The 26,341-nt window shown below is 37.2% G+C and overlaps 1 protein-coding gene across 9 annotated transcripts in view; it reads right to left on the bottom strand.

The window, feature by feature from the left end:
• rimbp2a (RIMS binding protein 2a) overlaps nucleotides 1-26,341 on the bottom strand; it is a 66,119-nt gene that overhangs the window by 3,013 nt on the left and 36,765 nt on the right. For 3 of the 9 annotated variants that reach the window (XM_059541711.1, XM_059541716.1, XM_059541718.1), the window contains 21 exons: nucleotides 25,336-25,419; nucleotides 21,765-21,854; nucleotides 20,809-20,854; nucleotides 19,267-19,379; nucleotides 18,002-18,106; nucleotides 15,047-15,088; nucleotides 12,975-13,152; nucleotides 12,080-12,228; nucleotides 11,200-11,279; nucleotides 10,906-11,015; nucleotides 9,842-10,642; nucleotides 8,726-8,877; nucleotides 7,542-8,396; nucleotides 6,081-6,215; nucleotides 5,805-5,951; nucleotides 5,586-5,709; nucleotides 3,110-3,279; nucleotides 2,866-3,034; nucleotides 2,333-2,430; nucleotides 2,172-2,243; nucleotides 1,940-2,089 (listed from right to left, as the gene is read on the bottom strand). In XM_059541711.1, coding sequence (XP_059397694.1) covers nucleotides 1,940-2,089; nucleotides 2,172-2,243; nucleotides 2,333-2,430; nucleotides 2,866-3,034; nucleotides 3,110-3,279; nucleotides 5,586-5,709; nucleotides 5,805-5,951; nucleotides 6,081-6,215; nucleotides 7,542-8,396; nucleotides 8,726-8,877; nucleotides 9,842-10,642; nucleotides 10,906-11,015; nucleotides 11,200-11,279; nucleotides 12,080-12,228; nucleotides 12,975-13,152; nucleotides 15,047-15,088; nucleotides 18,002-18,106; nucleotides 19,267-19,379; nucleotides 20,809-20,854; nucleotides 21,765-21,854; nucleotides 25,336-25,419 — 3,870 coding nt within the window. Of the gene's footprint in view, nucleotides 1-311; nucleotides 1,080-1,939; nucleotides 2,090-2,171; nucleotides 2,244-2,332; nucleotides 2,431-2,865; nucleotides 3,035-3,109; nucleotides 3,280-5,585; nucleotides 5,710-5,804; nucleotides 5,952-6,080; nucleotides 6,216-7,541; nucleotides 8,397-8,725; nucleotides 8,878-9,841; nucleotides 10,643-10,905; nucleotides 11,016-11,199; nucleotides 11,280-12,079; nucleotides 12,229-12,974; nucleotides 13,153-15,046; nucleotides 15,089-18,001; nucleotides 18,107-19,266; nucleotides 19,390-20,808; nucleotides 20,855-21,764; nucleotides 21,855-25,335; nucleotides 25,420-26,341 lie in introns of those variants that run through there. The other 6 variants (XM_059541715.1, XM_059541712.1, XM_059541714.1 and 3 more) reach the window with 6 other exon arrangements.

Raw genomic sequence — 26,341 nt, 5'->3', positions numbered from 1 at the left:
TGACTTAGAAACCTCAAAGGGTGAAGGGATTTTATATTGTAAAACAGACAGGCCTAACAACACAAGGACTCCACACGGGAACCAACTGCAGATACCAACTGCAGTCTAATGCACTGGCATATTAAGCAGACAAGTGTTTTTGAAAATAGAAAGTAAATCAACTTTTGAATGAATAAACATTAATAGCTCACCGCAAAATGAAAATATGTGGATGAGGTTGTTCCTTCATCGGAACAGATTTGAAAAAATAGCATTACATTATTTGCTCACCAGTAGATCCTCTGCAGTGAATTGGTGCCATGAAAATGAGAGCATCACAATAATCCATAAGTAATCCACATCCTTTTTTGTAAGAAACAAATCCATCATTAAGGCATTTTAACTTCAAACCATCACTTCTGCATGGCCAAAGAGTCCATTATCCATATTTGTTTAGAAATTGTTCTAAACATGGACTTTAATCTTTGGACTGTTTTACCTGTAAATGGTGCTTGATCTCTGCATATTTATCTTTTGATTCAGACAGGATGAAATTTTCAATAAAGAAAGCAATATAATGGATAGGAATGGTTTGGCGTTTAAAATGTCTTGATGGATTTGTTCATTACAAAACTTTTTGCATCACAAGACGTTAATTCATAGAATACATTTTTGCATTTTTATCAGCTGTTTGGACTCTCATTCACTTCAGAGGATCCATTGGTGAGCAAGTGATGTACACTTATGTAAATTTTCTCAAAATCTGTTACGATGAAGAAACTAATTATTCTACATCTTGGATGGCCTGAGGGGTGAGTAAATACATTTTCAGCAAATTTTCATTTGGGGGTGAAGTATTCCTTTAAGCATATAAACCAAAAACAAAATGTATTTTAGACGATAACAGATCATTCATGTTCAGCTAATGCTAGTATAGTAGAAAAATCCCAATTATATAATTTAGCTATAAAAATGCTTTAAAAAATCTGCATAAAAGCTGTGCATAAAATCCCATGCATGAGACTGATAACTGGTATCGCCAGTTGCTCAACTTACCTAGCAAGACAAAAACCTGCTAGGATGGGAAATGGACAATATTTCTTTTTTGGCAAAGCCGGTGGGGAAAAAAAGGAAATTAGAATGCAGCAACATCATAAAAAAATAAATGCATAAAAAAATAAAAACAATTATGATGAGAAAAAACAACAACAACAGAACATACACAAAAACAAACATATTTCTTCACTAAATGTCCACTAGCAAAATACATATTTGTTTCAGTTTTTCATTTATTTTGATTCATTGTAATTACATCATGAATGTTATTATTTTAGTCTCTCTGAAAGAGATGGGATGAGTAATATATGTTCTGCTAGTTCATATGATCTGAAAAATAGAGTTTTTTTACAATGTGCAATATACAAAAAGAAACAAAGCCTCCTCAAAGAAATACAACATTTGGGGTAATGTAGTTTACTTTTATATAAAAGCTACAGGTCTGTTCTGGAAGAAACAGGCATGCGTCAACTACTTGAGTTTCCAAATCAGTCTTTTAACAAGTTCACAAATCACGAGCCACAGACACTATGGACTTCACAAGCCTTAGTGAAGTAAGGTTTTGTGTTTCAGTGCAAAAATGCTTTATGCTTTATTCATAGTCCGGTGCAGGAACGGAATTTGGCCTTTTCCACAGTCCTCTGGCGACCCTCTATGAACATTCGCTTTCTTAATAGAGTCATGTTCGTACCTGTCTCTCTATGCGCTCAAAAAAGGCTCTGTTTGCAGTGGGCTTTGCTTCTCCCTTTCCTAGAGCAAGAAAGGTTGGACTGGAAATCACCACCACGGTCACATAACAAAAAAACAAACAAGCACAAGAAAACACAGAGACGGCGAGTGGACCCAAACTCAAACGGAGGATGAATGGACACAGGGCCTAGCGCTGAGAACGGCGATGGTGTACCCGTTTGGTATCTGGACGAGGTGCCAGTACTGGATTGGGCTCGTCCTGGCCATGGTGAGAGGGAGTATCCGTCAGATAGACCTCCACATCATCAGGCACTTCTTCAAGAAAATTGGATGGAACCAAGCCCCGATGTCCATTAAGCTCACCCTGAAAGACAAAAACAAAACACAATAGTGCTGCAGGCTCAGAATAAAGCAGTGTGAGCAGTCAGCATAACAATGATATTTACATAATAGAAGCCGTCTTCATCTATATCCCCAAAAACAGCAAGGATATCGCCAGCACAGAATGTCAGTTCAGCCTGCCACAGAAAGCACATGATCAGCAACTCGAAAAGCAGACGGAGAACCCGAGAGTACATAAATACATATATGAAAGTGTATTTAAAACCTCAACATCCACGTTTGGGGAGCTCTCTCTGGGGTCATAGTCGTACAGGGCAACCATTCTTCTTGTGGCCACTGGGTGGCGACCTCTCCTATTTTGTTCTATTGGGGAGAGAGAGTTCGCATGGTGTAGATAGTTGTTGCTGGTAAATAGGTAGCCATGCATTCTATGTATTCTAACGAAGTAAAAAAATAATAATAATAATAACCTTTGAAATCAACATATACAGTACATCAGAAATATTTTGTATATACCACCATTATATCTCACAGTTGGGGTCAGTAAGAATTTTTATTTTTTTTTAAATAAATGAAAAGTTTGTAGGCTCATTCACACCAAGGACGATAACTATAACATTTTAATAAACGAACTGTAAAAGAATAGAGAACACAGACACAGAAGAAAAATATCGTTTGAATCACTTTCATAGCAATATTTTTCCAGCTCATAAAGATAAAAACATTGGCAAGTTAGCAAATCTTCATTGTTTTGTCATTATAGTAGATTTAGACAACTGTGACATGGAAAACACCTACCTATTCTGTCTACAGGAGTGTTGAGTGGGAGGAATCCCTGTTTCATGAGCTGCTCCATGGTTTCATCATCTTCAGCACAGATTTCTGACACCATGTTACAGGGAATAAGTCCAGACCTGCCCCGGATCTCCCCACGATAAAAGCCGTCATTATCCTTATCCCCATACACCTTCAACACACAGACAGAGGGATGCTGAAACAATGGAAGGGCCATGTAACAACATTAACTCCAGCTGAGCGGTACCTTGATTATATGTCCCTCTTTAAATGGGAGCTCCTCGTCAGCTGCATCAGGGTTAGGGGACATGGAGAGAGGGTCATAGTCGAAGAGCGCTACAAAGATTCGAAACAGATCCTCCTGCTCAGACTCATCATAGTATGGGGGAGAGCGGCAGCTTCGGTCCCGGTATCCATCTAAAATAAGAAAGATGGCTAAAAACAAAGATGTCTAATAGACATGTTACCCCTTACATGGGTTGCCAAGTCCTGCAGCGTAATATTTTTACATAATTATTGTATATTTACTCCAAATGTTACTATTAAATGAGGGATAACGTGTCAAAAATATTTTTATATATAAAAGTTTGAGGTTGGCAGGATTTTTTAAAGAAGTCTCTCATGCTCACCAAGGCTGCATTTGTTTGATTAAAAACAGTCTAATTGCTTAACATTATTAGAATTAAAACTGTTTTCTATTTTATAATATATTAAAATGTAATTTATTCCTGTGATGCAAAGCTGAATTTTCAACAGCCATTACTCCAATGTCACATGATCATGCTGATTTCTGATTTGGTGTTCAAGAAACAATTCTTACCAATGTTAAAAATTGTTCTGCTGCTTAATATTTTTTGTGAAAACTGTAATAACATTTATTTTTCAGGATTCTTTGAAAATAAATAGGAAGTTCAAAGAACAGCATTTATTTGAAATATTAATATTTAGTAACAAACATCTTTACTGTCACTATTGATCACTTTAATGCATCCTTGCTAAATTAAAGTATACATTTCTTTCTTTCAAAATATAAATATTAATATATACTTTACAAATGTAATGTTATTTAATGTTATTTAGATGTTGCCAACCGCAAATATGGCTGTCCAGTTGTCCTGATATACAAAACAATTTACATTATGCACGTCTTTATGGTAGACATTAAGCATTCAACCCTTACGAAAGGAAAATATATTTACCAATATATTTCTTAAAATATATTGTGATATATTGTAATATATTATTTTCCCTTTTTATCTTCTAAAATATTACATATTTGAATACATTTAATAATATATTGATGATACATATATTATATAATATATTGCAAAATATACAAATGATTGCCGCTTTCAATATATTGCAATATATTGGAAAAAATAAATATTAAATCCCATATATAAGAATATATGCCCAATATATTACATGATATTTTCCAATATACTGCAATATATTTTTGTTTCATATGGGAAAACTTTTTAAAGATAGGCATACAAACAACCAGAGGATTTACTAAAGCAAGTAATCTCTGTATATTACAACAGACAATATGAATAAGCATGCAATTCAGTCCAATGAAGTGAAATTCCTCTCCATACTTGCACAATCCATTTATTTGCCAAACAAATTTTGGGTGGGTTGAAGAAAACAGACATTTCTTACTGTAATATGATGGTTATGATGTGTGTCACTGTTTGTGTTTGCCAGTTTGTGTGGGTGTGTGGTGATTGTGAGTGAAACACCCATATGGCAGCCAATTACAGATGAGCAGCGAGCCAAACATGAAGCTCCTGACAGGCACACACACAGACACAGAGAGAGAGAGAAAAAAAAGGGGGAACACATGTAGTCTGCCCTACTGTAACCATGCAGAGATCTGGATCTGAGAAAAACCCATCAGATTAGCCCCAGTAAAAACTACACCTGTTTCCTTTTGTCCCTGCCGCATCTACGCAATTGTGACTCCAACATGCCAAATGTGCATTCCCTACAGTTGCCTTTGCAGTCAATGCCAAAGAACCTTCCTTTGCAACCATTACCTACATACATATTCGGTGGCATTCGTTGGGTGTGAGATGCCGCTCTTTAACTTTAACCATTCAGTCATGCATGGCCAAAGTAAAAGTATGATTGTGGTCAGGTTGAAAGAGAGGAGGGGTCGGTGGGGCAGTGCAAAGGGGGAGGAGCATTCTCTGTGCATACATGTTGCTATTGGATATCTTACATCACTGCTTCCAACACACGCTTCCATCTCAGTGCAGTACAGTAGAGTTTCATGCGTTTGGCCATTTACTGTCTCCTCGGACCTCACTCTAAATGCACGTACCATAAGGAGGCCTGCGTCCCCCATGCCTTCGGGAGGACCATGTCCTGTGTCGTGCTACACTGCCATAGTAAACATCCTCCTTGATGGGAGAGAGGTTCCCTTCACTGTTATTCTCAGTGGTTATCTCTGAGGGAAACACCAATCAGAGAGTCGTTATACCATGCGAAGGCTGTTCTGCGTCAACCTCCCCAGGCTGGAGACTCCTAACTACTCTGGCATCTTTATTTTCACCCATTTAAAGATTCAGAGAGAGTTATAATGATTGAAATCAACAGGTTATGGTTATGGTTGGAACATACAGCGGTGGTCTGACACACACTGACCAGCTTTATGAAAAGTTCAAACAGAGAAAATGTGGAGCAGGAGGACAGACAAGTCTCAGACTCCTGTCTCTTACTGGGAGAGCACTGACCAATGGATGGGACCGTGAGGGGTTGGCGCTGAGGTTGAGGATCTCGGTGAGATGGCTTCCGATATGATTCCCGATCCAGCTGACTCGAAGATGGAGTGCTGGCTCTGGTCTTGAATCGGGAAGAAACCAAACTAGTTAAAGCCATGCAAATCAAGATGACACTGGGTTATTGTGAGAGGTCTTTGCCTTTTTGATACCCAATACCTTGGGTGCGTTGTGGGAGTTTCGTCGCCTGCGTTCTTCATGCTGCATTTCATAATACAACTCCTCCTCGTCCTCTTCCATGATGTCTGAGAGGTCCGATCCTCGACTGCTGTCTGTATGATACTCTTCGCTGTGACTGTAATGAGACTGTAAAATGCAGATTGTGAGAGAAAAAACAAATACACAAGCTAAAACAACAAACATAAGCATTCAATGCTGACATTTGCCTCTTATGCCTTTTGTTACATGGTAAGGCAATCACTTCAACTGCCGTACCTGCCTGCCCAGCTCTGAGCCCCTGAGGAAGTCATCCATAGATGCTCCTCTTCTGCGGGCCTGATAGCTTTCCTCATCCTCATCCTCTTCCTCATCTGAATTTTGAGAGTGAAAGCCCTGGCTTCTCCTCTCGATCTAAATACATTAAAGTACTTTCAGAAGTCTTAATAAAGAAATCTGACAGTTATGCTGAGGTTAAGTACTGACAAGATAGCTAATCTTCTGTATGTATGTTTATTAACTCTTTAAAAGAGTTCTCATTTGCACATATTAACCCTAGAATGCATAAGGGTCAAAACTGAACCTTCAGGTTGTTATTATTCGATTATATTTTGAATAAAATATATAAATTTATACATATATAGGTGTGGTGTTGGCACAGTGGATAAGACACATGCCTTTGGTGTGAGAGAGCCGGGTTCGAATCCACTGTGAGACACCAATGTGTCCCTGAGCAAGACACTTAACCCCTAGTTGCTCCAGAGGCGTGCGACCTCTGACATATGTAGCAATTGTAAGTCGCTTTGGATAAAAGCGTCAGATAAATGTAAATTTATATTTTATGTATTTCTCATAAATGTTGTATGTAAGCCTCAGCAAAAAATTTACATATTTGTTATTAATAGTTTTAAAAATAAATACTACCCCAAGTCTTTGAAAACGGGGTCAAAATGACATTCATGCATTTCCTATGGAATTCTAATTCACAATGACAACAACAACAATAATAATAATAATAATTCAAAAAAAAAATTTCTGTTCACAAGATCATCTAAAAATAAAATATTTATAGATTTATTTATAGATTTGTTAAATAATCTATGTTAGATTTAAGAACTTTGTTTTACTGTATACATACATGGAAAAGAACAAATGAACATTACTGAAACATTTACATTTATATAATCAATTTAATAATACTATAAGTATATAATCTCAAATAATTTCATTAAGCATAATGAGATAGTTCCCCCAAAATATAAAAAAGGTCATACTTTAATCACCCTCCTGTAGCTCCAAATCCATAAAACTTAAGTTAGTCTTCTTAAAAAAAAAATATATATATATATAGTTTTTGGAGTTTTCTGTCCCACCATTAAAAGTCCAGATAACCAAAATGTAAAATATCCACAAAAGTCAAGAAAGGTGCTGTAAAATGAATCAAGTGCTTAAATACAAGTCTTGTGAAAAGATATGATTGCTTTATATTATGAATTTTATTTTTTGTGTGAACTATCCTTTCAAAGATAAAAAAATAATAAGGAAATGTAATAAAAAATATAAATTAATTAATTAATATATAAAGATGATGAAAACATTAAAAAAATAAACAAAAAGAAAAAGAAGATAATCATATATAGGTAATTTTGACCTCCAATTTCATATAAGTTTTTGGATCATGCATTCTAGGGTTAAGGTTGGTTTGCAACTACTTTTATGTTTTTTGCTGACTTGACTCACCCGTCCACTCTCTGCAGCCACTCTTTGGGCTGCCTCTCGGGCAATAGCCTTGGCTACAGTGTCAGGAATGAGCGTACCCCTGGGCTGGGGGAGGATCCTTTGAGGTGATGGGGAGCGGCGATTTGGGCAGGCCGGGGCATCCAGGGTGTGTCCGTGTGGCAAGCCAGTATGCAGGCCAGATGGAGAGCAGCCAGGCTCCCATGGCTGAGGTGGGCCCCCACCATGATGAAGCATTCCTGGCCCTTGCTCTTTGGTTTCCAGCTCTCTAGCACTTAGTGGTCTTTGGGATTGTGGAAGGGCTAGATGGGGAATGTGAGGCTGGGGCATCGGGATAGTAGGCTGGGGTTGGAGCATGGGGATGGCCGGCTGGGGTTGGGGCATGGGTTGTTGGGGTTGAGGCATAGGCATGGGTGGCTGGGGTGGGGGTTGGGTCATTGGCATGGACGACTGAGGCTGAGGCATTGGAATTGGGTGCGTTGGTAAAGGCTGGAGGTGGGGTGGAGAGGGCTGTGTGGGATGGGGAACACGGTGGGGATGGAGATGAGATGGGGGCTGGTTGGGGTGAATGGGAAGGGTTTGGAGATGGGTGGGTGGTTGGGGTCCAGGGTGAGGTGGAAGGGTGTGGATTTGGGGATGAGGAGGCATTGGTTGGGACTGCTGGGGCATGTGGTGAGAAGGAGGGAGGGTTTTAGGAAGAGGCACCAGCAGGTGGTTTGGAATGATGGCAGCATGGGAGTCTTGAGATTCCCCTTGTGCTGATAAAGTCTTGACAATAACCTCATGGGCCTCCAAGCACTGGAGACGGTTCAGTTCTACTGCCACATAGTCTGCCAGTGGATACATTACCTCAGCGATCTGAAACAGCATTAGTATTAGCATTAAGATACTGTCACATTTACCATTATTCAGTGATTTTTTTGCAGGCGAATGTTCTCCTCATGAATCATCCAAATAACATAAACAACAAAAAGATCTATAGTGTGAAAATCTTCCATCACCTAAAACCACCAGAAACACTGAATTCAAGTGTTTAGAATTACCCAACTCCACCAACAGAGGGCATCAGTATCACTTTTTGATAAAAATAGGACCTTGATGACTATTGTTTAGTCTTCATGCAGTCAAGAACTGTTCTGTCACATAAACATGACCAGATATGACTGCTGATGCATGCGCATCCTTACCCTCTGACCCTTTGTGCACACTGCGTAGCCAATGACATATGCACCATTGGAGGTTCCCATGGTTGTCATTGGAGGGGGCTTCCAACGGACTTGGAGGACCCCTGGGGCTTGTCCACACTGGACCTGGACTTCTTGAGGAGGCAGAGGGGGTCCTGGGGAGGGACGGATAACCACCAATTAGTTACACTAAAACACCTGATATTCAATACATGATGTGTAGAATGGATTGTGGATTCATTCGCTTGAACTCATGAGGGCATACATTATTTACAAGAGTCTGAGTATTTCAGCTAATTAATTAATCCAATTAGCCTCACTAAACCCATTTCTGTTTCCTTTGACTATTAAGTGGAGTGTTGTGCTAATCAGAATAACAAAAATAGTGTAAAAAAAACACTGATTCATTGATTCTTATAATCCCAAAATAATCTTCAGTGGCTGTGGGAAAATCTGTTTGTTCAGCATTTTCTGTCACTACATTCTGCTAAACTAACACAACTGTACAGTTTCAGCAAATATTCTGTACTTTTACAATCAATATTTTTGTAATGTACCAAGTACTTTACTAACCCTTTATCAGTGTTACAAGCAATGTTGCTCCCCTGCTGCTGATTTTACCTTAGATGTGAATGTGTTTTCACAGTCTGTACTAAATGTGATGCAATAAAAAGAATGTATACTGCAACTTCTTTTGGGTTACACTCACAGGCTCTAAAAACAAGCATTCAGTGCAACTACTGCAGTCCAATTCATAAACAAGTTACTCTGTTATTTTATGTGAATCAGAAACATACAAATCAGCAGTGCAGTTTGATTCACAAACTCAACTATAGTGAACTTGTTTTTTTTTAAATGAATCCAAAAAATACAGTGAACAAATGTAGTTTGATTTACAAACAAATGACTCTTAGAAAATGTTTCCCATAAATGAATCAAACACATCACCGCAACAGCGCAGTTTGAGCCGGTTCATTGAATAAATAATTAAAATAACAGCATTATCAGAGAGACACCTTATAAATGAAATAAAGAGAAATGAATCAGACCTGAATCAAACTGGAGTCAAATCATTTAGTAATGGTGCAATATTTTAACAGTTTTAGAATTGAACCATACCTGCAGCTTGGGTGCAGAACTCCACCCCAGCCTCTCTCTTCTCTCTCTGTTCCAGGGGCATGTGCCAGGGCACCTGGTGAGGTTTGGCCAACACTTTTACCTTGTACACTGTGGCAGCTTTCAGGTTCACAAAACGCAGTTTGTAAGAGCACGGCTTCACCACAGCATGCTCCACACCATCTAAGTACACGACATGGGCATAGTTACTATTACTGGGAAGCCACGAAAGTTCGGCGGAGTCACGTAAAATATCATCCATGCGCAGGCCGGTTGGTGCTACCACAACATTGCAGCCCACCAGCAAAGTGCAGCGCAACTCATTTGAGAGCCCCCTGTCCGTCACACTCTGCACCGACACACGGTATGTGCAGGAAGCCAGGTCCAGCTTCTCGAGAAGCAGTTTGGTCCTGCCTCCAAATGGCACAGAGGAACGTACTTCCCCATCCACTAAAATATTGTAGCCGTTGATGTTGCCCCAGCCAAGGGGCACTAGAGGTGCTTCCCAGGCCACTATCACACTTCTTGCCAGCTGTTTGATCAGGTTGATCTTCCTGGGGTAAGGCACAATGTCGTCGCCCAGCTCCTCTCCATCCAATGCGCCTGTCCCATTGGTGCAGTTGGCGAGGGCGTTACTGCTAAGGCTGTCCAGATGAGCACCTCCATCTATGGTCATCAGGCTCAGACAGCTCTGCTCCAGCCTGCCCTGCTCCTCTCCACCCTCGATAGATGGCTTTTCCTTGTCCTGGACAAACTCCACAAAATTTGAGGGAACCAGGCCACGCTGGCCATCCAACAGCTCTCCTACAACAAACAGAAGTAGAAAGATCCCATAAGCTGCAGCAGATCTCATTACATAAAATGTAACTGTGATGCATTTTGTTATCATGTCATTTTACTTCATGCTGCTAGGTGACGGTTACTGACTAAATTCACTACGTGTTTAGGTCAATTAGCAAATACGTTGACTGGATCTTTTATACATTTTGGGGCTATTGGAAGTCTATTCTTTTTTTAATGTATTCTTAATTCTCTCATAATAATTACTCGTATCATAACTCAAATACCTTCATAAAATCCATCATCGTCCATGTCCCCATATACATACAAATACTTCCCTGCCACAAGAGGAAGCTCTGCTTCTGGATGCTCATTAGGTCCATCATAGGGATTATAACTGACCGAAAGACCAGACAGCGAGAGGAAAAGAAAAAGAAAGGAGTGAAATACAAACATAATGCACACACACACACACACACACACACACACACACACACACACATATATATATATATATATATATATATATATATATATATATATATATATATATAGTTTAATAAAAGTGGTGAGAAAAGTACCTGTATCGGGCAGTGCAGAGGCGGACCTGGCCTGTGTATCTTGTCTTGGATCTCGGAGCTGGGCTCACCTCATTCTCCATCTAGGGAGAGCGGAAATCAGCTGACACACTTGATCTTGATCTTTAAATTCCACAGTGAACATTCTAACATGAATGTACTATGTCTATGGCAGGGTTTTGTGAGGATCATTACATAACCTCCATTTATTTCCAGTCCTGCTCTCAATGTGCACAGTGCATGCATGTGTTTATGGATGATTTGATTCATGTATGATTAAGTGCACAGAGTTTAGATGATTATTACTTATTTGCATTGATGTCAATCTCATAGACAGGGAAATATAAGGCTGAAGTGTGTAATTCATATGGTTGTGATAGCATCACCAAAGTGAACTGCAGAAGCAGTGACTGTTTTCAAACAGGTTTTTCCATTAGTTGAGACAATTTTGCTCTGTCAAGCTGGCTGAGATGCTCAAACATCTTTTTTGATAGCAGCACTAAGTCATGGTGTTTACACAATGGGTTTTGCAAATCAACATACAAATGGTTTACAGTTGAGACCGGAGAAAATATTTTTACATCAAAACAATTGCACACTTCATCTTTAATCAATTTATTTATTTTTTGACTCCATACTTCAGGCATCTTTAAGGTCTCAGAGGAATAGTGGATTGAGTTACACATAAACAACTGACTTTCCTAAAGCATCAGACAATCTTCAACATCTGATATGAGGTCATTTATGGATCTAATTATAGCGAGTGAGACCAGTTATAAAAGCAGGAAATGAGCACCTTTCTTTTTTCCTGAGTAAAATACAGTCAGAAAAACTGATACTGTTATCTGCTCGTGGCACACTGCAGCTGTGACGCATGACAAACCTCTGAGAGGGATGCTTGCATGGGGCTACTGGAGCGACTCTGGGTTTGGATGGTGGGTTTGACCGATAGCTGCTCTGGCTTTTCTCTCTTGTGTTGCTGTACTATGGGCAGTTCTGAGACCAGTGGAGATCCGTCAGATCTCTCATCACCTGCAAGCATGAGTTATAATGGAAATCAATGACTTTGATCACTGAACAATAGGATGGATCTGAACAAATGGATCTAAATAAGGCTGTGGAAAAAATAACATTAGGCAGATGAGAAGGCAATAAAATTAAACAGATTTATTTAAAATCAGAGGAATCAAAGTGATGTGTTAAAACGGATATTTTACTTATTTACACATGCACGAATTATAATTATAAAAATATGAACACAGATGTAATAAAAAAAAATTATATATTCCTAATAAAAAAAATACAAATAAAACACAGATCTCAGCATACACAACAGGTTTCACTAGTAGCTAATGGTTGCTGGGGTTGGAAGTATCAATTGTTTTAATTATTCGATAATTTCATCATTAAAAAAAAAAACAATAAATAGAATGTAGAATGCAACCTGCAATCAATGTAATCAAAGTACATCATTTTTGCAGCGCTCTATTTACTCAAAAAATATTATGCATTCTGAATGTTCCCCCTTACTAAAAGCACTATAATTTTACCATGGTACACTTTATGAGAAAAAAACGCAATTTGCTGCATAATTTTTTTTTTTTTTTAAATCCAAAAGAGTGTGACCTGAAAATAAATTTTATTTAAATTAGATGCATTTAAAGGAAGGTCAGAAATTCTACAAAGGTGTTATTAAAACTGCTAACAACATTCTTAAATGTCTGTGGTTCATGTGGGAGAAAATACACCTCCAACTGTTTGAAAAATGCTTCACTCACTTTTTTCAGCCTTGCGCTGCAGGCTGTTGTAACTGTTGCACAAGTTTTTCTTCTGTGAGTCAGTGTTTAATGTCTCCTCTGCATCTGAACCCAGGTGATATTTCCCCAGCTCTTTTGACAAAATATTGCACTGCTCACTCCATGTCCGGCATTTATGCTCAAAGTCATGAACCTTGACCTTTGATAAACAGGGTAAGGAATATACAAGAAAGAAATACATAAACGAGAAAAACTAATAATTTATTTCATACATAGGAATAAATACACAGAAGAAATAAACTGAACTGTAGCAGTAGTACTCAAATTGTTTTGCTTTGAAAACCAACAATATGCTAAATTGTTAGGGTGACATGGCTGAAAAGTTTGATTTACCAACCTAACATATTAAACAAACACCGCATATTCAAACCCAAACATGCAAGTTGTGGCCATGGTATTTATGTTGGTTAACTTTTAAGAAAGTCTGTTTATAACAGGCTATTGAGTTTAAATAACATTTTCCTGTAATGCCTATTGATATAGTAGAATTTTAACAACTATGTCTATCTAATGCTGATTAAGTTAAATTTACAAGGATCATAATGCAAGTAAAGCACATTGCATATATAAGTACACTGCAAATATTTTTCAGCAACATTCAGAACGGGATTTTATAGATTAATAGGATTTCAAATGGATTGCATATACAACATTTTCATAATACAAAATCTCTTTTTAAACAATAATGAAATTAGCTGTGGCACACATCCCTAGTTTTAATTTGAGAACCTTGTTTTTTGAACAGCAAAAAAACAAGGCCCTGCAAAAAAACAACAACAAAAAAAAAACAGAGAGACTTTTTAGTGGCAAAGGCATTAGATGTTTAACTAACCTCTGTGTGTGTGTGTGTGTGTGTGTGTGTGAGAGAGAGAGAGAGAGGGGGGGGGGGGGGGGGACAGAGAGAGTATTAAGTGCATTATATAACCAGACCTAAATACTGATAAAGTCACATAATTTCACCAGGTCCTAGTTTTAGCCCAACAACAAAATACCTGATGCAAGAGCCTGTCACAGTCTCAGGGAAACTTCATTTTGTTTGTTAAACTATTAACTCAATTTTCAGCCACACAGATGAGTGTAGCAGTAGAGATACTCAAAGGACACACAAAATGCAATCATTTTAAAGTGACGGGTCACCCAAAAATACAAAATTCTGTCATCATTTAATAATCCCTGCTGTTCATACTGGAATGTAATCAGTTAATAGAGACTTCAGTTTCAGTCTGTTCTTCACACAAATCCTTGACTATGGTCTCAAAAATTCAAATGCACTACATAAAGTCACAATGAGCACTCTTATGATGCTTTTGTAATGTTTTTGTGTGCTATTTGAAGCTGGAAAACCTCACTTTACTCACATGTAAGAAAATTAGTATATACATAAATATTTTTCCTTTTTGTTCAGTGGAAGAAAATAGACTGGATCTGGAATGAGTAAATGATGACAAAAAAAATATTTCTGGGTGACTTTTACTGTTTGTTTTGTGATATTTTTCCTTTCGGACCCTTGTTATTCTGATGTATGTATGTATGCATGTATGTATGTATGTATGTATGTATGTATAAATCAGAATAACAAGGGTCCGAAAGGAAAAATATCACAAAACAAACAAAATATTCAAATACGGAAAAAAGGATAAACTTAATGGCTTGAAACAAAATCACAAGGTGTAAAAAAAAAACAATTTTAAAGATGAAAAAAGGCAAACAAATTATGAAGGTCATATAAATGATGATACTCTGGAAAGACACCCCATAGGGGACATAAGTTCTCCTCGAAAGTCAATTTGATAATATGTGACAAGCAGAAGCTTCTCAGAGTGGACTGAATGTCAGACATAGAGGTCTTTAATCAAACACGTGAGGGATCCAGACAGGTTGCACTGGTCCCTTAAAGGTTTATAAGATAATTTGGGAAGACAGGTCCTTTTTGCATGAAAGTCAGACTCTGCTGACCAAGCCAGGAGTGTAAACTAGGCTTTTCATAGCAGGATTCCATAGGACAGAATGGAAGCAAAAAGATAATATTTTACCTCTAGCAGATGCACCACTTCTTCACCAGCTTCAGCCTGAACCTGAAAATAAGAGATAGCATATTTAGTCTAGCTGTACAAATGCAATTCCATTTACTCAAAATCCAACAGACCCAAATCTCAGAAAGTAAGTGCAACTTCAGCAGGACATCATAATTTTACATTGATTCTAATTTCTAAAAGATTTGCCAAGATTTGGTTGGCAAAGCTACTTCATCTAATTTCAGACAGATTTATTGATCCCAAATTCCGTATCTGAAGGGCAAAACTGTGAGTCACAGTTCACAGCAGTTGCTCATAAGTAGGGGTGTAACTGTTCTCTGTCAAACCGTACCGTTCTTCACCCACGGTTCGCCACGCTCTTGCACACTTGCACCATGGTTCAACTTAAATCTGCTAATGCATCTGTAATTTGGCTTGTTAAAAATAACAACAGTTAAAACAGACATAGTTTGGTTATGTTTGTTTGGTATAACTTTATTTTAGGGTCTCTTAACTAGTTGCTTATTAGCATGCATATTACTAGAATATTAGCTATTTATTATTAGTAATTAAGCACATATTAATGCCTTATTCTACATGAACTTATTCTACATCCCTACTCCTACTCAATACCTAAACTTAACAACTACCTTGCTAACTATTAATTATTAGGAATTATAGGAATTTATTGAGGGAAAAGTCGTAGTTAATAGTGAATAAGTGTTCCCTATTTTAAAGTCATACAGTATGTTTCTGTCGATGGATACACATTCTGGATTCCCAAAACATTACAACAACAGCAATGAACAAATAAATAAAAAAACAGTCACTCTTTGTAAACTGTTCAATGTGATTGCCATATGTTTGAATATGATCAGTGTACTGCATCTGTGCACTCTTTAAACAACAAATTAAACAACAAAAGACAAGGAAATCACTCTCTGCCCTTGATTAAATAGCTTTTGTAACTTTATTAAGGATTCATCTTTAATTTTTACAGTCAAATATGCAATATTATTTTACATTTGAGTACAATTTCTGTACCTAAAAACTGTTAAGCCTACCTACCTGTTAGACCTACCTTTAAAACCTGAAAAGCACTTTTTATTTTATTTGTATCCTTGCTCTATTGTATTCATTTGTGCTGTTGCTTGTAGTTAGATTATTTGTTAATTTTTATTTGATAGTATAGTCCTTTTTTCCATAGCATAGCACATACCGAGCCGTACTGAAACCGTGACTCTAAAATCGTGTTACAAACCAAATCGTGAGTAATTTGAACTTTACACCCCTACTCATAAGTGACTAAAATTACACTTAAAACTCAGGAAATTGTAAGATGAAGACAGGCTATGATTGCCATGCGAGTTGAATCAAGTCATTTGTGCATATATGCCTGTGTCGTGTATGTTAGTGAGGTAAAAGCTCTGTCAAAGCCCTCCCTAGGGATCTGCACTGATGTGGTGTCTGCTGTCGGCTCTAATTGCTTTGTTTGCCTGTCGCTGCTCCTTCCTGAAAGGCCACAGACAAAGAAAAGCAAACAGTTCTGCAGCCATGATCCTATTATGTGACTGCACTGATTTTATCCAGCCCTACTATGCCAGAATATCTTTTGCTTTCATGTCAGAAGAATATTTTCTTATCCTTACATCAACTTCTGTGGAAGGACTACAAAAAAATGATGACATATCTTGATCATTAGATATGATATAAAAAATAACAGATGAATAAGATATTGGCATAATGAACTGAACTGGTTCAAAATAGTGATCAGTGCTGTGAAAAGCATTCATTTCAAACTCATTTGCCTTGCTAAATCTCATTTAATAGTAAATAGTCGATATACTGTAGACAATAAACAATAGTTGATCTCATATGACGCAATGTAAAGGCCTACAATAATGAGGTTTGACCAGTGTGTCACCGTAACTGCAAGACTGTAACTCAGTGCTCCAGACTGCAGTCCAATAGAAGAAGACATGCTTATGAGTCATGCAAACGTAGCAGTATAGTCTGGGAAAGTTTACAAAACTGCAAATGCTGTCATGTGTAAAGACCCTGATATACCCTGAAGACCATGTTGCACAAGTTTTTCTCCTGTGGGTCATAGTTGAGTGTACCAACACTTTGTTCTTAATTAAGAGGTATAAACAAGTTTGATATACACAAGCAGTGGCTTACTGTTAGCGAACATACTGACACTGATGAGAGCAGCATTTAAATGAATATATAAATATGTGCTGCAAGCTTTTCTCTCAAAAACAAAATAAACACACCACTAAGATGCCAGTGGTGAGAAAAGCAGTTAAGAAAGCATCTGATAGTGATATGGATGGCACTTCAGTAAGTCATATCACGTTTATTTCTATAACATTTTATACAATAGATGGCTTTAAAGCAAGCAGCTTTACAATATTAAACAGGAAAAAGTGTCAGTGTCACTTTCTGTTAGAATTACTATTTGATTTTCTACTACAAATCAGCTCTATATGTATAAATGTAATATATAATATACGATATATATAAAATATGTATGTTAACTAATTAAAAAAGCTGAATAATTGATCAAAGCCTACTGATTAATCGGTGAAATAATCTACAATTATTCAATTAATCATTCAAGTAATCATTGGATTAATTGATAATCAAAATAATTGTTTGCTGCAGCCCTGCTAACAATTTATTATATTTATTTTTTCATACACCTGCATAAATGACAAAATAACAGCTTGGTTGGATATTAAATAAAAAAAATAATTCTAAGTATTAAACATCCATATAAAAGGGAACTGAAAAACAGTATAAATGGTTATGTCTGTTATAAAGTTTACAAGACAGTTTCAATGCCACATTCAAACTTACAATCTGTTAAATAAACAAAAATGAATCCCTGGGACTACAGTGACTGTAGTTAACGAAACACCCATACAGTATGTGTGTGCAGGTATGTTTGAGGTTCACTGGGGTTCTTACCTTCTGCAGAAGGGTGATCTCCTGCTGTCTGGAGTTGAGGAAAGCCAAGGCCTGCTCATGCTCTGCCTCCAGTTGGTGCCGCCGATCGGCAGCCTCTCGCATATGCTAAATGTGAGAAAAGTAAAAACAAAAGGTAAAAAATAAGGAAATTAGAATTAGGACATGTTTGTCACACATTTGTTGAAACTCCTGCTTTCTTAAAGACACATTGTAAAACAAGCAAATTAATCCCTGTTCTAATCTGCTGTTTTCAGGCTGCGGACAAAGATCTGGGAAAAGCATCATGAATAACCTCACGAGCGCTTTAACAGACACGTTAAGTATAGTAGTGACAGTGTGAGTGATGACGCCAGCAGCCACTGATAGAGCGGCACACAACATGTTCTGTGAAAATTCCGAAAACCAAGAACGGTTGGTTCCTTATTTTGGGGGGGGGGGATTGTGAGCTATCCCTTTTAGAACTGAAGATTTAAAATAGATAGACTTAAATAGACTTGTCCAGTGGAAAGTTCAAATGAAACATTTTAGACAGAAAATCTTTTTTTTTTTCTTTAAAATAAATCTTTTTTTTTAGTCCCCTGCTTCAACACTATCTGGAATGATTAGGCCTTTCTGAGAAGAAAAATACATCTTCAAACAACTTCAAAAAGAATCCTGAAATTTTACATAGAAACCTCTTGTTTTATGATTGACTTATTGCTATACTACCTCTAGTTCTTTGTCTTATTTCATCTCTTCTGTAATCATTTATCACATAGTCAATAATAAGAAAGGTAGGAGAGATAAAAACATATTTCTAATTTCAAAGATGAGCCGTCGATTTCTTGTTATAAGAACATTCTTCCTCGTCTCGGGACACATGACACAGGCAGTCAATAAAGCTACAAGTACAGGGACACGTTTCATTGAACAATGAGAGAGCAACATGATGCTAGCATAAACAAATCAGATTAATGCAACATCATTATCTCAGCTGGGATCTGTTTTTCCTTTAAAAGCAAGACTCTAAATACAATCTTTATAATATTGATTCCTTTATTAGATATAAAAAAACTGTCATAGTAAAAAAAGGAGTTTAATGATATAATGAACAGTTAGTTTACAGTATTTTACAATGCCGTCTCTGTCTTCAAAACTCTTTCTAAATCATTGGTGTTATTAAGATTAAAGTTTTAGATTTCTCTTTCCAAGATCATATTGAATGCTGGCTGGATTTGAATTGGTAATCAAACTACTGTTTCACTAATATCCAACAATGATCTTACCTTCAGGACCTGCTCAAGGTTCTCCAGTTTGTCTTGGAGCTGAGCCTTCTCCTGCCTGGCAGAGTCTTTCTCTTGACTCACACAACCAAAAGCCTTTCTGAGCCGATCATAGTCTGACTTTACCTACAGAGTAAAAGATTTGGAAACAAAATAAGGATATATAAACTGCCTTAAGTCACAAAAATCCATCTAAACACGACAAGTAACTGTCAGTTAAAGGGATAGTTCACCCAAAAAATTTAAAATAATGTTTATCTGCTTACCCCCAGGGAATCCAAGATGTAGGTGACTTTGTTTCTTCAGTAGAACACAAACTGATTTTTTTTAGTCAAAACGTTGCAGTCTATCAGTCTTATAATGTAAGTGGATGGGAATCATGACTAAAACATACAAAAAAACATAAACAAACAAATCCAAATGAATCCCTGTGGCTCGTGACGATGCATTGATGTGTAAAGACACAAAACGATTGGTCTGTGCAAGAAACTGAACAGTATTTCAGTATTAATTGTTTTTTTACCTCTGATTCATGCCATGTCTGAACTGTTATAACTCTCCTGATCACGTCCTGTTGTGCGCATTCTCAGCAGCAGGTGTGTGAGGCGTCTTCTTCTTCTTCTTGCCGATCTATCAAGTGGAACATTAACTCTAACTGAGATTGCAAATAGAGTGTCAATGGTCCATTTGAGAGATAGGTGGCTGTAATGCACTTATAAGTCTGTGATCCGGCGTAAAGCAAGAAGAAGAAGAAGACGCCTCACGCGACTGCTGCTGAGAACGCACACAACAGGATGCACTCAAGAGAGTTCTAACAGGTCAGACATTGCATGAATCAGAGGTAAAAAAAAAAAAAAAAAAACTATATAAATACTGTTCTTGCACAGTCCGATCGTTTTGTGTCTTTACACATCAGTGTATCGTCAAGAGCCACAGGGTCTAATTTGGTTTTGTTTGTGTATGTTTTTTGTTTATTTTATTGTATGATTTAGCCATGATTCCCATCCACTTACATTATAAGACTGACAGACTGCAATGGTTTGAGCTAAAAAAAATTGTATTTAATGTTCTACTGAAGAAACAAAGTCACCTACATCTTGGATGCCCTGGGGGTAAGCAGATAAACATCAGATTTTCATTTTTGGTTGAATTATCCCTTTAAACAATGAAAAGCAGAGCTAATAGAGGAACCTTGGCCAGACTTCAAATGTTGGACATTTAATTATGACCACAACAAAAGGAAGAAAATGACTGACTCTGCAATAGTGCGTAAATGCATTTTACAATGGACCGTGAGAGCATATTTTAAATGAGTGTGTGTCTAAGCAGAATTTTTTTAAAACAGTATCAATAATTTTGCTATATTATTTTAGTAGTTATTTTTAATTCTCATGGAAGGTGCAGTGATTCTTCATAAGGCTTGGAACATAACTCTGCGGTGCTGTAGACTATATAATAAAAATTCTGGTTATATGGTCTGGTTGTATCTAAGGCGACAGCTCTAAAAATAAATATTCAATGTTCAAAAATGTGTTTACCTTTTACATTGACTCATGATGCTGGCAGAGCTCAGAGAAACGCAACTAATCACCTGATGAGTGCAGAAGAGGGTCACCTCAGGACAGTCAAAAAATCTCCAATCAAAATTCACCACTCAATATATCACACACTAGTGGCTGCATCATTCTGGCACAAGCCCATACTCTCTAATTTATTAGCACACATTTCATTCGTTAGGCTCAGAGAAATGGGGAGGTTGATTCACATCTTTTAAGATGATTTAAGATCGTTATATGAGATTGTGCCTGGTGCAGAAGTATGTAACAAACTGACCCGTCCCACTTGGGGTTATTTACCTACTTTCCTCTGCCTTGTTAGCACCACTGAATGCTGGGAAATGAGCCTTTGATCACTGAGGGAAAGGGAATGGGAGCAGGCAGCACTACCTGATTAAACAAAAGACATTTTATCTCAGACACTTGTCTGGGGTTGTGACAGATGGCCCTTTTTGCTGTTAGAGGAGAAGAGCAGCCTGTGGATTATTCGGAAAGAGACTGCCAATTCGTGGCATGGTGGCTTGGCAAAAAGAAAAAAAGGGCCATAGACTGCCACTCTCAGCAGCTCCTTTATCAGAATGATATCCACTTCTTAGCAGATTTGCTACTTACATTTCTATCCCTATTTGAGTGTCACTGGATTCCCTTCACAGTATGATCAAGTTTAAGTCTTTCACTTTCTGATTATTTCCAATATGCATTTGGGTGCCGATTTCAAACCATAATAAATGCATACAGGCAAAAACCTATTCAGCATCAATGAACTAAATCTAGTAAAAACAAACAAGGTGGATATATATTGACCAGAAAGGGATGTGATAATATCAATACTGCTGATGAGATGCAGAGAAGAGCCTTTTGGGCACATGTTCCAAGAAGAGCCATGTAATGAGCAGCCATTGATCTGATGAGATCAGCTAGGGTGTAATACTGACCATATCTTACCTTCTCATACTTTGTGGCCCTCAGGATGTGACTAAGCAGCTCACGATTGAGCCTTTTTCTTTCGAGCAAAGCATCCTGAAGCTCATTCTTCTGTCAAGAGGAAAAGGAAAAAAGGAGTCAGCTCATTGTCATCAGCTCATCTATCTATCTATCTATCTATCTATCTATCTATCTATCTATCTATCTATCTATCTATCTATCTATCTATCTATCTATCTATCTATCTATCTATCTATTGCGAGTACTGGTGAGAAGTGCAACTGCAGAGAAATACAATTTTGCTGTATCATCCAAAGGAAAGAAAGATCAACATATAAATCTCGTTGTGAACAACAGGGTGCATAAATGTAACTGATTAGAGAATAAACCCGAGGGTGATGAAATCACAATCTTTTAAACACAAATCTCTTTAGTTGAAAAGGAATGAAGATGGGTGCTAATTTTTTCATTCATCACGGCCACCCAAATCTCAAAACATCTAAAATGGTGTGTATGAAAAATGAGTCAATATTTCATTGAGATTGGCACTCTGCAGCAATTACCGCAGACCAGATTCAATTTGTTGGTAGATTACATTAAGGTCATTTATGCTTCTTTTTTTAAGTGTATAATTTTTTTTCGCCACTTGCAACACTAAATTAAAATTTCAAACTAATTCTAATTTTTAGGTGAGTCAACCTACAAATAGCTTACTTACAGATGTCTCTACATATTAAGCTAAGATGTAGCTAGGATAGCATTTTAAAATGTAAAACACTGCATATCATGTTTACACAATGTTTAGAAAAATAAATAAAAAGGCAACAAAAATAATCTCTCTTCTGAGCAGACAACTTGTATCTCACCACATTAAATCTACCCATAAATGCACCCCCTAATTTGACTGTTTAAAACAGCCGCCCGTCTCTTTAAGTTTTCAAAGTGCCACACCCTGGCTGAACACTTTGAGCATCTCTGACTCAGCATCCTGTCCCTTCCTGACTGGCTCACATGTCATAGTATATCAGGTGGCAGGTTTGCTCAACAGCGACTAGAGGAACATTTGAACTTTCTTGTCAGAAGCCCTGTCTGTCAACCACAGCGTCACCCTGGTCATGACAGCTACTGCACATGAATGTGGCGCACACTCAACTGCCTGCAAACAGTGACCACCACAAACCTCCCATGGGATCAAGTGTAGCATATTCTAAAATACATTTGGGAACATTTCAGCCATCGTGTTCTATTACCTCATATGAAAGGACAGTCTTTAACCTCTGCTCAAGGGACCTTTAAGAGGCAGCTGAACTGGCTGCACATTGAAACCAGGAGTAAAAAAAATATGCAGTTCGCTGCGCAATCACGGCTGATTAAATGCAGCTTTAATGTGGTAAAGATTAGACTACCATGGGATTATCAACTGTAACTCTCACAGGGATGTGAGTTAAAGCAGCAGCACATATCAAACCCAGGATTCCTGCTTCTGATTTCCATATGGATGGCTCAAGAAGCAGAACAGTGAAAGAAGGAGGCAGTCTTAGAAAGAGAGAGAGAGAGAGCGAAAGCAAGCCACAATATTAATTCGTGCAGACATGGCTGCCTGATCCCAACCCTCCAGTTTGGCCGCTGGTTCTGCAGCTGCTCTGAAAAGCTTTGCTCATCCTTCCACAACATTTACTGAGATGAGGCTCTTTACATGGTCAACCACTGCAGCATTGTAGATGTATATAGGCTGTGTGGGTGTGGTTATACCATCATAGATATATAACAAGAGAAACAGAACACTGGGATGCAGTTAATCTGTGGGTCAAGTCGAACTGAGATAAAATTATCAATACTCAATTTAAGTTATGTTAAAGAAAATGAACTGAGAAAATGATTCTGTTTTAAATCCAGACAATGTTTAGACAATTAAAAATAAATAAATAAGTACATAACATAATAAATAAATTAATTAATTAACTAATCAATTTTAAAAAAATACCTTTTTTCTTGACTATTTTCAAATAAATAAATACATTTTACTGTAAATGGCACTGTGGTACCTTTTCCCATTTTATAACAATAAACATAAAAAATTAATAAAAAATACATAATACATAATAATAATAAATAGGTAACAGCATTGCAAATTTATCTATTAATGAAACAAAAAAAAATATATTTGTCTGATAATTTTTCTTGGGTATCAGGTTTTAACGAGACACTGAAATACACCATATTTGTTGAAAGTGCCGAAAAAATTTACTGAAGTTTTTGATGGAGTATAGAATGGCAACTTCCCTAAAGTATTTCAAGTCAACTATCCATATATTCATTGCTGTACCAGGTTACTGGCACTGGCACACTGAGTACTACACTCATTCTTACTAAACACGTTTTTATTTACCAACAATACATTCAAGTCTTTAACATGCAGCCTGTAGTGGCAGATCTGTCAATCTTAGGTGATATCTCCAGCCTGTACCTGTAACAAACAGAAATCTTAGCCTCTGATCCTGCTGTGAAAGCTCAGGGCTCCTCTCCCGTTAAGAGCAGGTGGTTGCTATGACAGCTACAGGAGGTTAGCAGGGAGGCCGCCTCCTCCCTTAGCCTGTCACTACACTAATGTATATACTGCAATAAGCAAAGAAGGCAGTTTAGCAGGTACGCAATGACAGAAAAATGCTCATTAAGACAGATTTGATCCAGTTAGACAGCTGTTTGTTATTTAGAGCAATTATCTCTGTGACCTCTTGACATGTCATCTCTACAAGTTGCAAAACATGCTTCTCATGGAATACACTAATTAACACCCCCCAGCTCATAAAAACTATTAGAGTAAATCAAATGTTAGGCGAGTGGAGCTACAGTACTTTAATTGCAACACTAGGGTTCTATCAAATTAATATATTTGACATAAATGGATAAAGATGTTTCTCAGGGAATCTTGAAAGCACATTTGAGCATTTGCCACCAAGGAGCATGCGCTTTAAGATCAGACATGCTATTCCTGTGCTTTCCCATTAAACACCCACAGGATCTCCACTAATGAGGTGGTGCGGGGTAGCTTCATTCATACAAACTGTATAGGGATATCTTACATGCCCTTTATGTAAAAAAACAAATATTACAAAATGTAGCTCTCATGTAGTCCAAAGGCTTTAAATTCTGCAGAAGTTATATGCAAGAATTCTGTCTTAGATTAGTATCAAAATCCTTCACTTCAAATCCTTACTTTTTAAAATAAATACACAAACCTTGCTGGAAATGGACAAATCTATGCAAGTGATTAATAATTAAGTACTGTATGTCAATTCCAAATTTACTGCAGTACAGTGAAACTTAAGGTTATGCTTTGAAATTTGAATATTGGGGTTGGGGATAATTCCTCAATGTCAGTAACTTTAAAATAAAATTAAATAAAATTAAATTTAGAATATTGAAAGCTTTAGCAAAAGGAAGGACATGCATTTCAGAAAAATACACAGGAGAACAAGGCCAGTTTACTAATTGTGGTTTATGCTTTATGGAGTGCACCAGAAGAGCACAAATGACTTTCTGACATTATCAGCCATGACATTATGCATTGCGTACTGTACCTTGTACTCACCAAAGTCTCACATTCTAATGTCTTGTTCTTCACTTCTCTCTCAAGGATCTGACACCTTTTCCTGCAGTCATTGACCTCTGACTCCTAGAATTATGAAGAACAAGAAATAAAGGACATGACCAATAATAACTGATTTAACTGATAAGATTTAAATATATATTTTTTGACAGAATACATGCAAGATGAAGTGAATGTTATCATATAACTAAAACGACTGCATTGAAGTAGATACCAGATACTATAAACTGGGAAAATGTCATATTTACACAAATGAAAAGATAAGGATAGATGCACTATGTGTGTGTATATATATATATATATATATATATATATATATATATATATATATATATATATATATATATATATATATATATATATATATATATATATATATATATATACATATATACATACATACATATATGTTACAGACATTTCATGAAGACCCCTAAAGAATCATACCAACTTGTGGAAAATGGCCATTCGATGTCCCCTTTAAGGCAATAGATAGATGAGCTCTCCTGATTCTCAGCAGATACTATTCATAATTGACAGCATCTCGGACCAATCTCAGTACATCCCAGTCCTTCAGGCCAGTATTACTGTCAGATAGGGCATTTAGATTAAAAAGAATGTATCTTGGTATGCCAGAAAGAAAGCTCTGCAAGCATGTGAGGGTGTGCAACGCCTAACGATGGGTGTTTGAAAGCAGCGATGCATAGCATTAGGGCTCTTGAGGCAAGAACAGAGAAGGAACAGCTGGGAGCTCAAACCTAGTGGTGTGGAAGTAACAACCGTTTCATCTCTGTCAACATGTTACACAGCTGAGCTTTGCTAAACCGATGGTTTTTTTACCAAACCAACCTAATTATAACAAGACAACACCTCCCATTAAACGAGAAGAACGAGAAAATGCAGATTTTTTTTTCTGAGCTATTATCACTGTACTGTAAATCCTTGTGTTGCTCAAATGGCAAAATGACAGCATCATCTCTGGCAAGTC

Source organism: Carassius carassius, chromosome 47, assembly GCF_963082965.1.
Source record: "Carassius carassius chromosome 47, fCarCar2.1, whole genome shotgun sequence".
In the NCBI taxonomy this organism is placed as follows: Eukaryota; Metazoa; Chordata; class Actinopteri; order Cypriniformes; family Cyprinidae; genus Carassius; species Carassius carassius.
Note: the sequence above shows the minus strand (reverse complement) of the source record. Positions and strands in the feature narration are given on the sequence as shown.